The 15,069-nt window shown below is 40.0% G+C and overlaps 1 protein-coding gene across 4 annotated transcripts in view; it reads left to right on the top strand.

Moving 5' to 3' along the window:
* Window positions 1-15,069, top strand: part of NLN (neurolysin) — a 173,018-nt gene that overhangs the window by 37,974 nt on the left and 119,975 nt on the right. For all 4 annotated transcript variants that reach the window (XM_030193203.1, XM_030193201.1, XM_030193204.1 and 1 more), the window contains 3 exons: window positions 5,762-5,869; window positions 13,990-14,092; window positions 14,186-14,346. In XM_030193203.1, the coding sequence (XP_030049063.1) occupies window positions 5,762-5,869; window positions 13,990-14,092; window positions 14,186-14,346 (372 nt within the window). The remainder of the gene's footprint in view (window positions 1-5,761; window positions 5,870-13,989; window positions 14,093-14,185; window positions 14,347-15,069) is intronic.

The raw sequence follows: 15,069 nt of genomic DNA on the forward strand, positions 1-15,069 counted from the left end.
TCCATAGATTAGCAACCTGAGGTTCAAAAGTAAGAAAAGCATCCAAAATGACATTGAGAAACTTTGAATTATCATCAGTATGTAGAGTTTTGTCCTAAGGTAGTGTAATTTTGGAAGGGATTAGAATAGATGCATTCAGTGTGAGGATCGCTTATACTAAAACGGCATCTGTGTGCAAAGTTTGTTATAGAATATGGTGATAAATCAGCAGAAATGTGCATACATTTAGACGTGCCTAGTTAAGCTAGGTCTATGGCAGGTGCAAATTGGTGTGCCTAAGTGCAGCACTTATGCGCTTTACTTAAAGTTGTTTGTGTAAGTGGAGACATGTCTGTTTCCCGCTCATTCTCTGCCCATGCTAAGGTAGTTGTGCGTGTGTAATTTATTGTTAATTTATGTTATAGATTACAACTTTGCACACACCTCACACTTCCACCTATATATCTACAGTATACACATGTATTTGCAAGTATTCTATAACTTAAGTGTACATATAGGAGTGAATTCTATAAATCGTGCCTAAAAAATCGGTGTGGGAAAAAACCCGCTTAAACACTTCTATAAGCTGTGCCTAAAGTTGGGCGTGGTTTATAGAATAGTGCTTAAGTGCAGGGTCACACATAAATTTAGGTGCATCCATTTGCACCAACAAAAATAAGGTGCAAATACCCCCACCTAAATTTATACACAGAACACTCTTATTCTATAACTGCGTGCATAATTGGAGTCCACGGCCATGCTCTGCTCCAAAATGCCCGTGACCCAATTTCTGTGCCCCCTTTTCTGGTATGCGCATAAAATTTAGCTGTGAATTACATGCCTAAATTTACACACATACCTACATGCTTAAATTTACACACATACCTGTTAATTGATTTCAATTAGTGCCAGTAATTGCTTGTTAAAAAGATAATTATTGGCACTGACAGGCTCTATTGAATTAAATTGTGCATGCAAATTGGATGCTCGCCCAAATTTGCATGCAAAACTTTTGGCGACTAAAGAATTAGGGGAATAGTTCCAAACTTTAGGCACCCTGTTGAAGAATGAGGAGGGAAAGCGCTAATGACTTTGTCACTGTTGTATTTTTAGATGTGCTTTCCAGTTGTTTGTAAGTTATGGTTGAAAGATGCCCTAGCCTTTTCTTGTTTAGCTAGCAGCTTGTTTCACAGTGACTTGTTAGTTTTGCTTAAAGTCAATCATTGTGCTCCACTTGTCCCTCCCCCCCCCTAAAAAAATATGCAGAGTGTATATTTTTTCCATAGTGTTTTGGTATTGATTTTTTGTTGTTCACTGCTTGCATCTCAAGGTGAGGAAGCTTTTTTCCATTGTGAATCTTTTTGAATTAACATGTGCCTGACTCTTCTAAACTCTAGACTGCAGGGAAAGCAGTCATTAAAAATAAATTAGGAATAAATGAAAGTCATAGGAGAACCATATGATTCACTGAATTAGTATGCAAGACTTGGGCCTTACTAGCTCAGAGCTGTAAAGATGTGGTGGCCTTTGCTTGGCATTAAAGATTTATTGACATTAGAATAAACATCCTGATAACTGGCACTCATTGGCAACCTGGCTTGAGTGTTCCAAATATTAAGTCCAAGGATTTGAAGGGCTACAAAAACTGCATTGTCACCCTCTCTTCCTCGATATGGCTCACTCAGAGTGGGGCAGAAGCTCATTAATGTGTCTTGTCTGTTAAATATAAATATGGAAAATGTCAAGTCTCATTGTCGAAACTTGGCCTGTGTGAATTTGTCTAGGACTTGAATGTATAAGCAATCAATAAAACTAACTGGTTCCATTTTATTGAATCATCTTGATGTTTTATTTCCTCCACTTCTGAGATTTATTTGCTTGCTCTAGTTTGTGGAAGCCATTCTTTTGGACTTCATGTTCTCATTGTCATAAGTCCAGCATCTCTTATGCTGTCTAAAATCACTAAGTAATTGAAAAGAGCTAGTAGGAATAAATAAATAAAAGTAAAAGCAAAAACAGAAAACAAAGGTTAATAACAAATCACAACTAAAAATAGTTGGATGCCAGAGGTTAGCAGTATTATTTCTTGGTTTATTTTAACTCTCTGCTGTGAACTTAATGTACCACTTCAGTCCAGTTCAACCAAAAATTGTTTGTGGAAATGTTATTGAATAGATTTTCAGTCACAAAAGAGAGGGTAAAACAGCATACAAGCATAAACAGAAAAAAGCAACACTGGGCCTTCAGAATAGAGATAATTGTCGTCCTTTAATTTAAAAATGACCCGACACGGGCCGTGTTTCAGTGCACAAACGCCTGCCTTAGGGGTCAGAATGGTTCTTATAGATATAAATATGGATAATTGGAGATAATCAAACAGTCAGGGTATATTACCCAAAGCCTGTTAAATGTCCGAGTAGTCAAACAAGACGCCGTTGATTTTTAAAAATATCTATAAGAACCATTCTGACCTCTGAGGCAGGCGTTTGAGCACCGAAACACGGCTCGTGTCGGGTCATTTTTAAATTAAAGGATGACAATTATCTCTATCCTGAAGGCCCAGTGTTGCCTTTTTCTGTTTCTATTGAATAGATTTTGAAATATATAGGGCTACATTCTATATATGGCGCTGTAAATGTCAGCACAGAAGAAAATACGCCTAGGGCCTGTCCACACAACTAAACCTAGTCACAGGAATTTATGCCAAGTAAAATTTGCAAGCGACTAAGCTAAGGGTGGAGCAGGTGTACTTTGTTACAGTGCGCATAATTTTTAGTAATTTCCTCAATTCTCCCATTCCACTCCCATGGCCATGCCCCCTTTTTAGCAGTGCGAATTAGAAATTACACGCATCACTTTACAGAATATGCTTAGCAAGTTGTGCGTGCAAATTCTAATTAAAGCCAATTAATTGCCTGTTAATTGGCAGTCATTGGTGCTGATGGACTTGTTAAGATAATTAAGTTCGTGTAATACAGAATATGACCTGAATTGCACACGCAACTCAAGTTGCACTGTATAGAATCTGGGGGATAATGCATTGCTATGCATGCACAGGAGATAAAAATAACTTGGATCTCAAAGAAGTAAATGTATTGTAAGGATCCTTATTGTGGCAATATGAAGATTATGCAAACTTCTTTTCCAGCGTAAAAGCAAAGATGCTTTTTTTTTTCCTTGGCCTATGTGTGATTTCCCTTTGATAATGGTCTTGTAGATCTACAGAGATAACATTCCAGTGGACTTGCAGTCTGAGGATTCACTATATATATATATATATATATATATATATATATATATATATATATATATATATATATATATATATATATATAATCAAATTATACTGTATCTTATTGTGCTTATACTCTGCATAGATTGAATTGGTGGAAAAAATTTAAAGCTGAAAAATTGTACAGACATCTTTTTGTTTAGTGCTTATGTTAATATGACTGAAGACTGAAGATTTAGAAGGTTTATTTGTGACCCTGGGCCAGTATGTGTAGCATAATTGGATTTGATTACTTGCATTTTCTTAGGGCATGTTATAGTTAAGGTTTGGATAGGTTCCTGCCCACAGGGCTTATAATCTGAGCCCAATATTCAGCCAGTGGTCATCAGTGCTTTGCTGACTGCTGCTGGTATTATCTCCAGAAATTCAGTGCTGGGCCATGTCCAGGTTCCAGCACTGAATTTTGGGGTTTATGGAGCTGGTGCAAACACAATCAGTTAAGTGTGATATTCAGCACTTAACTAGCTGTTGTGAACCGCATAAATACAGGATTGACTTTCATGCGCTCCTATTTATTCGGTTACCATGGTTGGTTAACTGCTGAGTATCTACACTTAACTGGCCAAATGCTAATTCCATCCCTGGAACGTCATCAAAATAGCCAGTTTGAATTGGGCACTAACAGGACATTTTCACCATGGCTATTAAATGCCACTGAATATGACTGGTTAACCCTGAACAAGGGATTTAACTGGCCAGGAGCCATTTCTGGATGGTTAAATTGCTTTGAATATTAACCTGTAAGTTGATACTTAAGTCTACCAAGGGTAAAGTGACTTTTCCACCATCCCAAGGGGGGGGGAGGGGGAAAGTATTTGAATTTTAGCTTCTCTGCACCTTAGTAGGCCAATGTTTCCCAGCCAGCATGCCTTTACACCTGATCAGGGTGCCACAAGAAAAAGTGATCACTGCACACGTCTAGACCAGCACTTCATCACAGCAGCAGTGGCTCTTAAATCTGCAGGAGCTCCTTTATGAGCATTTGTGTGTACATATGCCTCTTTCCTTACTTTATAGAGCATAAACCCCAGAGAATGGGATTTTACAACCAGCATGCAGGGCATGGGAGATCTGGACCTGCTTCATGCAGCACAAATATTGCAATCAGCATCTTGACCACTCCTGGGTCATTTCCTTTGCGTCCTTCAGCTTCTGGTGGGGCTTTAAGTGTTTCTCTAGCTTTTCTTTTGGTTGTATGAGTCTTCTTCTATGTGAACACTGCCTGCTTCAAGCAGGTCAGTGTGACTTAGGTTTTAAAAGGTTGTAAAATACTGCTCTATACCACTTTTCCACTTTGTAAGAACAAATTTCACTTGGGTCTTTATTTCTGTCACAAATATATTTTTATTCCTTTCATCCCCTTAAACCAAAGCATTGCAGAGCATGTATGTACCATAGAACATAGTTCAGCTCTATTTAATACAAAATTTGGATTTGGAACAGCATCTGTTTTGTCTTGCTGTCTGCATCTGTCTGTAGGGACTAACTACATTTCTACCAAATCCAAAATGGAGTTGGCAGTGGGTGAGAGGAGTGACATACTTGTAAGCATTCTGGAAATAAATCTAACTTACCTCTCCCCTCAGTGCGAACCCACAGTTCATAATTATTATGCACATTTATACTGAGAGTAAGAGACAAGGCTCAGATGGTATTATAAAAAGGTAAGCTGTTTATTGTACCACACTATTGGCAGCAAATAATAATAGATGTAATCGGAGACAATGAATTATGCTAACCCAAAAAGATGGTAAAGGGTCTGGGTATAACCAAGATAGCGCACACTCGCTTAATCCTGAAATTAGGATACCTAACCAACCCAGGCACTCATAGGCATTAAGGAGATAACAGTTCAGACCTGACAGATGGTATCACAAACAGAGGATCTGGAAGATGGTAGATCAAAATCAGGAACTCCGGTACATGATGATGAGTCAGAATCAGGAACACAGGCAGCAGGTGAACTCCCCAGCCGGGAAGTCTCAGGCAGCAATGCCACAGATTAACGAGCCTTCATCGGGTGGCAGGGCTCGGAGTCAGCTGAGGGCTATTACCGAGGTTCCAAGAGATAACAGCTCGCATGCCAGCCAACTGATAACAGCTTCAAGGAAGGGGTCTTTATATCTTTTAGTCCCAGGTGGTCTGGAACATGATTACTTGAAGACCCTGTAGCGATGTCCACGCTGATAACAATATAATAATAAAAAGTTGTTATTGTCCAAGTTTTGCCTTTATCAGACTGGATGGCTCCTTATGCACCTTGAGGCCTTTACACAGTACCAAACCTCTGCATTAAGTCTGAAAATGGTCAGTTCTGTAAAAGTCAGATTCATATTGTAGGCCGGTGCTCAATTGTAGTGCCTTATGCAGGGTTTTAGCCTTACATATAGATGAGACAAAAACAAAAGCTTTGTCAAGGAGTGTCTTTAATCATTAACCAGTAGGATTTTCCTATAGAAAGAGAACTAGTTGTGCCATTTATAATTTCAGCAAACATGTGATCTTGAACATATACATCCTGAAGTGAAGCGATACGTGGAGAAGTCTGTTCAAATGGGGAAGAGGAATGGCCTCCATCTTCCTAAAGAAGTACAGAATGTAAGTACCTATATACATATTGTTTAATGGGAGACGGCATGACTTAAGAGCTTCAGTCATGAGCTACAAGTGGAGTTGAATGTGGGGAATGATACATGACGTTGTGTGTAATTGTAAAACCAGCATACACATTGTAATCCACTAAGAAAGATTGCTGATGGTGCGGTATATCAAATCTCAAACCTGGAAACTCCTCAGATGTATTAAAGTTCTGATGACTAAATTCCATTACATCTTGGTTTTGTATCTGTTTGGTGTTTTTTTTCTGCTTTTACATATATTTTGAATTGTATACTATCTAGGAGTTTGCTTTGGAAAGTGTAGTTGGTTTATAAATGCTTTAAGTAAATTAATCAAGTTCGTGCACTACTGAGAAGTGCATATGAAAAATGTATCTGTTCTTTCATTTATAAAAGGGTAGTTATTTTTCTATTTACAAATATGTAGTAAATGTATTTTGGTAAGAATAAATATATAAAATATTTTTAAAAAATCAACACTAAATATACTATATGTGTAGTTCTTTGATATGTAGAAAATACTACTTGATATTAAACAAGGAAAGCTTGTGGATCAAGATTCATGAAACTCTTCCCAGTCCCTCTACATGTATGTGTGGGTGTGTGCGTCAGTGTTTCTTTGATGAAAATGCATTGGGGGACTCTATTTCACTAGATCACCCAGTCTGATCTGACCTGTTTTGGAGCTCAGTATGTTTTTTCATTGGTTTTTCTATCATGCCAAAATTGTTTCCATTCTGTAAAATTTTCAGATTTATTTTACCCTCAAACAAACAGATGGACAGATCATCTTGACACCTTATGTATAATTTCTTTATAATATTTCATTTGATTGGAAAGAATTTAAAAACTATATAATGCATTTATTAATCCCAATATTGGGTGCCATTTGGAAATCTTTAGAAAATTAAAGCATAGTTTTTTTAACAGATGCCACTCTAACCCTTGGAAGTTATCAAGTTGTGGTAAAAGGCCAGTGTTTACTGCACCTTGATTTACCACAGGAGTCAGCAACCTGTGGGGTAATGGGGATGGGCACCTTGATTTGGGGGGGGGGTATCTTAATGGGGGAGGCCAGGCAGGGATCTAGGGCTTAGGTGCTGCCCCTTTAAGAGTGGTCCATAAGCATCAGCCCAGGGTTAATTACCATAATTTAAGGGCTGTAAAGCAACTTAAGGTGGGCAAGCAAGTCGCTTTATGGAATTTACATAATAATAAACTGTTTTGCATGCATTTGCATGTTTTGAATCTCATTACTATGTAACTCATGGTGACTTAAATATCACTGTGTTAGGGCAGCACATACTGTATTAGTGCCCTTGAAGTTGTGTCCAGGCAAATAATGCGACTTAAAGTTCTAACACAGCTTAATAACTAACTCCTTAAGGGGGGAAGTTTTCAGGCTGTGTTAGGGCACTAACCCACATTGTTTGGTCCTTAAATCATGTTAAAGGACACTAAAACAAGTTGTGCTGCTGTAACACAGTATTGGATTATCTTACAGTATGTAACAATGAGGTGCAAAACATACAAATTCACATTAAGCAGCTCTTTACTATATAAATACTGTAACATGGTTTGCAATGAATACCGTATGTATACTACAAGCCGTGTTTATAATTGGTAAAATAACCCCAGCACAAAACTGGAGTTATTTTAGTGCCTGGGAGCATTGAGCCACAAAGTAAAGAGGCCAGCAACCATACATAATAGATGTTGCCAGAGTTTCCCTCCCCTCAAAGCTTTTTCTCTCTTGTGGCCCCCAAAAGTGCCTCCCTAACTAGAGCTAACCCCAGTCTGATGGCCTCCCAATAGCTGAAGCCCCACTGGGAATTCCCCCATCCCCGGGTGTACCTTTAAATTTCTCTGGTGTCTAGTAGACTGGGTATGAGAGATTCCCAGTTACTTTCACCCTTGCTGATGCTGAGATCCAAAATGGCACCAGCTGACCCTTTGGGAGTCAGCAGGTTGGTGGCTACTGTGGTAAATCGAGGTGTGGTAAAGTTCCCCCTTAAGGGGCCTATTTACTAAGTTTTGTGTGTGATTTTTAATGCTCCCTAGTGCAAGCTAACTGCTGTGTTACACCTAATGTGGAATTTCCTATTAGGGAACCTGGTATGAACAGGGACTGTGCCTTGTTATTAACACTGGGTTTCACCATGTATTAACTGCTAATGTGGCATATAATGGGGTATAGCTAACTGCATTCTGCAGTATCGGCTGTGCCATTAACATCTGGTAGTGCCCCTTGTTGCACATTAACTTTACACAGTGGCCTTCCTCAACACAGAGGTTTTGCACTTAGTATACCTTAATTTTGTCTGCTATTGTGCAGTAGGTGGAAGCTTTAGCCCAAATTATTAAATAGGCCTCTAAGTGACCTATGGTTAGCTTTAATGCCTGTATTGAACACACTTTAATACAAGCATTAAATAATAACCATGTACTAAGACCAATAGTGCATGTGGTTCTCATGATTTTATCAGCTTTATGTCTGAAGTTTCTGATAGTTGAGTGTAACACAAGGTTAGCTAACACCACTTTGAATTTGCTGCTATGCTGGCAGAAGGAGAGATGGAAAAGTAAGGGTATGGACACATGTGGGGATGGAACAAGAAGGAGAAAGGAGGTGAGAGGAATGGAGGGTAAAAGAAAGGGTGGAGGGGGAGGGCTGTGAAGTCGAAGTCTGTAAAATGTACTGACTTCAACTCCAGCTTCAAAATAAAAACTTACAACATTATAATATATGTAAATTTATCATTTTATACTTATACATATATTTTTTGTTCAGGTTAATTGTTGAAATTTCAAATAAATATATTTTGTGGTCAATTAGTCCTAATTTTGTATATAAAGACATTTCCTATGCTTGATCAAATTTCTCTTAGATTGACTATACATAGTAGGAGTCTGAGTTGGCTAATAGAAAAATAGAGATAAAGGAGTTGAAGTTGAAAGTTTGGTATACTGACTTCACAGCCCTGGTGGAGGGAGGGGTTCCACAGAGGAATGGATTAGTAAGAAGAAGGAGGCAGAGCTACAGATATATCAGTTATAACTTATAAAAGACCTTGATAAGTATAGACAGACTAGACTTAGGAGAGGGGAAAATTGGAGGCAGAAGTTATGCTGTAAGAAGATATGAAAATGAGAAAAGATAGAAAAGTGAAGAAGGAACAAGAAGACAATCTTTTCCATTTTAATTCTCTCTGAATAAAGAGGAGAAATCACAACAGATATTCAGATATTTTGGCATTGTGAAGGAGGAAGGCAAATTTGGAACCTCTTCTAAACAAAAATGCATTGTGGTAGTGAGGAGAGGTTGAACCAAGGCTATTTAGATTAGAATGTCACGTTGTCTACAGGTTGTAATTTGGTTATAACCGTATAAATGGCAGTGTCTCAATTCATTGATAGCTTTCAGCTACAAGTAAAAAGTTTTATGAAATAAGAAGCTCTACTGTAACCATGTAGGAGGACAATTTCATATATAAATTTACATTCCATTATGTAGCTTCCCTCTATTCTAGAACCTGTGGGATAATTGTGTCCATCAGCCAGCAGGTGGAGATAGAGAGCTGAGACATATCTTTCTTGGCATCCATTTCAGCTGTTCAGTATTTCCTGTCTCTAGAAGGTGGATGGATACACTTTTCAGCCTCTGATTCTGAGTGATTTGCTCCTGGTCCAGTTGGTCAGCTGGTCCCCAGTTGATCTTTGCAGGTGGCTTGAGTCTGCAGAGTCATATCTGGACGTTTTCAGATCTCTGCCCCATGAATTTACTTCTTTCATTCCTTCACCTCTCCCTTGTTTCTTGTGGAGCTCTCCTTTTCCAGCACAACAATCTTAAAAAAAGAAAGGAGAAGGGGATTTTAATTATCCCCATATAGACTGGGTTAATGTAACATCAGGGCATGCTAGGGAGGTAAACTTCCTTGTTGAAATCAAGGACAGCTTTATGGAGCAGCTGGTACACCAGCCGACGAGAGAAGGAAAAATTCTAGACTTAGTCATTTGGGAGCACATGATCTGGTACGGGAGGTTGCAGTCCGGGGGCCGCATGACAACATTGATCATAACATGATCGGCTTTGAAATTTGCTTTCAAAGAGGTAAACATAGGAAGTCAAATATGTTAGCGTTTAACTTTAAAAAAGGAAGCTATGATAAAGTATAGTAACATAGTAGATGACGGCAGAAAAAGACCTGCACGGTCCATCCAGTTTGCCCATCAAGATAACTCATATTTGCTGCTTTTTGTGTATACCCTACTTTGATTTGTACCTGTGCTCTTCAGGGCACAGACTGTATAAGTCTGCCCAGCACTATCCCCGCCTCCCAACCACCAGTCCCGCTGCCCACCACCGGCTCTGGCACAGACCGTATAAGTCTGCCCAGCACTATCCCCGCCTCCCAACCACCAGTCCCGCTGCCCACCACCGGCTCTGGCACAGACCGTATAAGTCTGCCCAGCACTATCCCCGCCTCCCAACCACCAGCCCTGCCTCCCGATCTTGACTAAGCGCCTGAGGATCCATTCCTTCGGCACAGGATTCCTTTATGGTTATCCCACGCATGTTTGAATTCCGTTACCGTTTTCATTTCCACCACCTCCTGCGGGAGGGCATTCCAAGCATCCACCACTCTCTCCGTGAAAAAATACTTCCTGACATTTTTCTTGAGTCTGCCCCCCTTCAATCTCATTTCATGTCCTCTCGTTCTACCACCTTCCCATCTCCGGAAAAGGTTTGTTTGCGGATTAATACCTTTCAAATATTTGAACGTCTGTATCATATCACCCCTGTTTCTCCTTTCCTCCAGAGTATACATGTTTACTTCAGCAAATCTCTCCTCATGCGTCTTGTAACGCAAATCCCATACCATTCTCGTAGCTTTTCTTTGCACCGCTTCAATTCTTTTTACATCCTTAACAAGATACGGCCTCCAAAACTGAACACAATACTCCAGGTGGGGCCTCAACAACGACTTATACAGGGGCATCAACACCCCCTTTCTTCTGCTGGTCACACCTCTCTCTATACAGCCTAACAACCTTCTAGCTACAACCACCGCCTTGTCACACTGTTTCGTCGCCTTCAAATCCTCAGATACTATCACCCCAAGATCCCTCTCTCCGCCCGTACCTATCAGACTCTCCCCGCCTAACAAATGAGAAGAACGGTAAAAAAAAAAAAAGCTTAGAGGAGCAACTGAGAGGGTAAGAAACCTACAACAGGTGTGGATGCTGTTCAAAACCACCGAAAAGGAGTACGGAAGACAAAATGACAGCCGGCATGGTTAAAAAGTGAGGTAAAGGAGGCTATTGGAGCTAAAAAGGAATCCTTTAGAAAATGGAAGAAGGAACCAACTGAAGAAAATAAGAAGCGGCATAAGGAATGTCAAGTCAGATGCAAAGCGCTGATAAGAAAGGCAAAGAGGGATTTTGAAAGAAAGATAGCATTAGAGGTGAAAACTGATAGTAAAATTTTTTTTAGATACATTAAAAGCAGGAAGCCAGCAAAAGAATCGGTTGGCCCGCTGGATGACCGGGGTTGTACAAGGGGCGATCAGGGAAGACAAAGAAATAGCAGACAAATTAAATGAGTTCTTTGCTTCGATCATCACCGAGGAAGATTTGGGTGGGATACTGGTGCCGGACAAGGTATTCGAGGCTGATGAAGAAACTTAATGAAATATCTGTAAACCTGGAAGACGTAATGGAGCAGTTAGGCAAACTGAAGAGTAGCAAATCTCCTGGACCGGATGGTATTCATCCAAGGGTACTGATAGAACTAAAAAATGAGCTGGCGGAGCTACTGTTAGAGATATGTAATTTATCTTTAAAATCAAGCGTGGTACCGGAAGATTGGAGGGTGGCCAATGTAACTCTGATATTTTTAAAAGGTTCCAGAGGAGATCCGGGAAATTATAGACCGGTGAGTCTGACGTCGGTGCCAGGCAAAATGGTAGAAACTATTATAAAGAACAAAATTACAGAGCACATTCAAAAGCATGGACTAATGGGACAAAGTCAACATGGATTAGTGAAGGGAAGTCTTGCCTCACCAATCTACTACATTTTATTGAAGGGGTGAACAAACATGTGGATAAAGGTGAGCCGGTTGATATTGTGTATCTAGATTTTCAGAAGGTGTTTGACAAAGTACCTCCAGAGGAAATTGGAGAGTCATGGGATAGGAGGTAGGGTTCTATTGTGGATTAAAAATTGGTTAACAGATAGAAAACAGAGAGTAGGGTTAAATGGTCAGTATTCTCAATGGAGAAGGGTAGTTAGTGGGGTTCCCCAGGGCTCTGTGCTAGGACCGCTACTTTTTAACATATTTATAAATGACCTAGAGATGGGAGTAAGTAGTGAGGTAATTAAATTTGCTGATGACACAAAGTTATTCAAAGTTGTTAAATTGCGGGAGGATTGTGAAAAATTACAAGAGGACCTTACGAGACTGGGAGATTGGGCGTCTAGATGGCATATGATGTTTAATGTGAGGAAGTGCAAAGTGATGCATGTGGGAAAGAGGAACCCAAACTATAACTACGTCATACAAGGTTCCACGTTAGGAGTCACGGACCGAGAAAGGGATCTAGGTGTCATCATTGATGATACATTGAAATCTTCTGCTCAATGTGCTGCTGCGGCTAGGAAAGCAAATAGAATGCTGGGTATTATTAGGAAAGGGATGGAAAACAAAAATGAGGATATTATTATGCCATTTGTATTGCTCCATGGTGCGACCGCACCTCGAGTATTGTGTTCAATTCTGGTCGCTGCACCTCAAAAAAAGATATAGTGGAGTTGGAAAAGGTGCAGAGAAGGGCAACAAAAGATGATTCAGGGGATGGGATGACTTCCCTATGAGGAAAGGCTGAAGTGGAACATTCATTTAGACTTTTGGGCTCTTCAGAAGTCTCCTTTTGAGCCACTCTGGGAGTCTGCCTTCAAATATCTTACACTAAAGACAGTGTTCTTGGTGGCTGTTGCATCGGCACGTAGGGTTTTGGAGCTTCAGGATCTCTCTTATCGGGATCTCTCTTCACTTTTTGGAGGTGGGGGTCTCCCTGCACACGGTTCCTTCCTTTCTTCCGAATGTGGTATCATCATTTCATCTCGGCCAATCTGTGGAGCTTCCTTCCTTTCACAGAGAGGTTGAAGAGGCTTAGTATTTTTCCTTGAAGTTTCTCGATGTGTGTAGAGTCCTCACTAATATCTGGAAGTCGTGAATGAGTTTCGCAAATTGGACAGACTGTGTGCTTTTTGTTAAACAGGCTTGTCCTCAAGGTTTCCAAACCCACAGTTGCTAGATGGCTGAAGGAGACTGTTGCATCAGGTATTTGCTTGTGTGAAAGCAGATGCCTCAGGCCTTGTGGGCTCATTCTACGAGGCATGCTGAGATATCCTGGGTGGAGACTACCTTACTGTCTCCAGCGGATATTTCAGAGGCAGCAACATGGTCAACGCTGCATACCATTGCCAAACACTACAGAGTGGACTTTGCGGTGCACTCAGAAGCCAGTTTTGGGGCTTCTGTCCACAGGGCGGCAGCAATGCTAGGATCCCACCTATTCTATGGATTGCTTTTGAACATCCCACAGGTTCTGGAATAGTGGGAAGCTACGTAATGGAATGAGAAATTAGGCCTTACCTGATTAATTTTCTTTCCATTAGTCCTTACCACTATCTCAGAGGCCCCCTTGAGGTTTCTGAGATGTTTAGTTGGTGCGAAGTAATGGGTCAAAGACTGTCTCCTTGACTGATGCTTCCTGCATATCTCTTGTTCTCTACAAGTGGTGCAGAGATGAGAGAAGTCCACACATGTTTAGGTCAGCAAGTTCTTTAAGGTTGTTGCATTTATTCTGAGTTTCTCCTTACTGCTTGTCTACGTAAGTACTGAGGAGCTCGACTGGATGCCAGGAGAGAGACGTCTCAGCTCAGTTTTTAGTTCTCTATCTCCACATGCTGGTTGGTGTTCGCAACTATCCCACAGCTTGTGGAATAGTGGGAAGGACTAATGGGAAGAAAATGATCAGGTTAAGACCTAATTTCTCCTTTTGACGGTTAGATGTTTAATTTCTCCAAATACAGGAAATCAAATCCATAAAGAAGGAAATTGGTGAACTTTGTATAGATTTTAATAAAAATCTGAATGAGGAGAACACATTGCTAACCTTTTCTAAGGATGAGCTTGGTAAGGATTTGTTATATAACTGTATTTCTCAGCATTTTGAGAATTATATTTTGCTGATTACTGTATTTCAATGTTAAATTTTGTAATTTGTAGGAGGCCTACCGAGCAATTTTATTGACAGTTTAGAGAAGACTGAAAACAGCACATATAAAGTTACCTTACAGTACCCCCACTATTTTCCAGTTATTAAGAAATGTCATGTTGTTGAAACCAGAAGGAAAATAGAAGCTGCATTTAACACCAGATGCAAAGAGGTATGTGTATATTATGTTTTGTCGGTGAAGTAATCATTTTGAAATGGCTGAGGTAATTCTTGCATTTTGATTGATGACGAAAGCTAGTCATACATGATCATGGGTTAGATCTATATTTTCGGTTGCAGCTGTATTACATAGCTAAATTCCCTGTTTACTAAGCTGCGCTATAGGCGTGCTAACATTTTTAGCGTGCACTAACATTAGAGATACCCATAGGAATATATGGGCATCTCTAGCGTTTAACGTGCACTACACCCATAGGAATATAAGGACGTCTCTAGCGTTTAGCACGTGCTAATTTTAGCACACGCTAAAAACGCTAGCACATCTTAGTAAACGGGGCCCTAAATGACTGACTGTAACAGACATTTGCCTTCCTTTTTACTGGATCAAACCAGTCTAGCTGTACACTGAGTAAAAAAAAACACACTTTTACTGATTTGTTTTAAATGTACTACCTATTAGTTTCATTGGGCGTCTCTTCATCTTAGTAGTCCCAGTTTACCCATTCCATCAAACTCATGATTTTATAGACTCTCTTCTTAGCTTTCTCTTGTCCAAGCTGAAGGTCTCTGCCAAAATAACTCCACACCAGGAATAAAGTATACATATTTTTTAGTGCAGGAAGTTTCTCTGTTTTCCTTTTGTCTGCTTTCGCTTTTCCTCATCCTGTCTACCATCAAATATACATCAGAGGTATAGACAGAGCAGTAAAGAATT

The sequence above is a fragment of the Microcaecilia unicolor genome, chromosome 2, assembly GCF_901765095.1.
Source record: "Microcaecilia unicolor chromosome 2, aMicUni1.1, whole genome shotgun sequence".
Taxonomy (NCBI): Eukaryota; Metazoa; Chordata; class Amphibia; order Gymnophiona; family Siphonopidae; genus Microcaecilia; species Microcaecilia unicolor.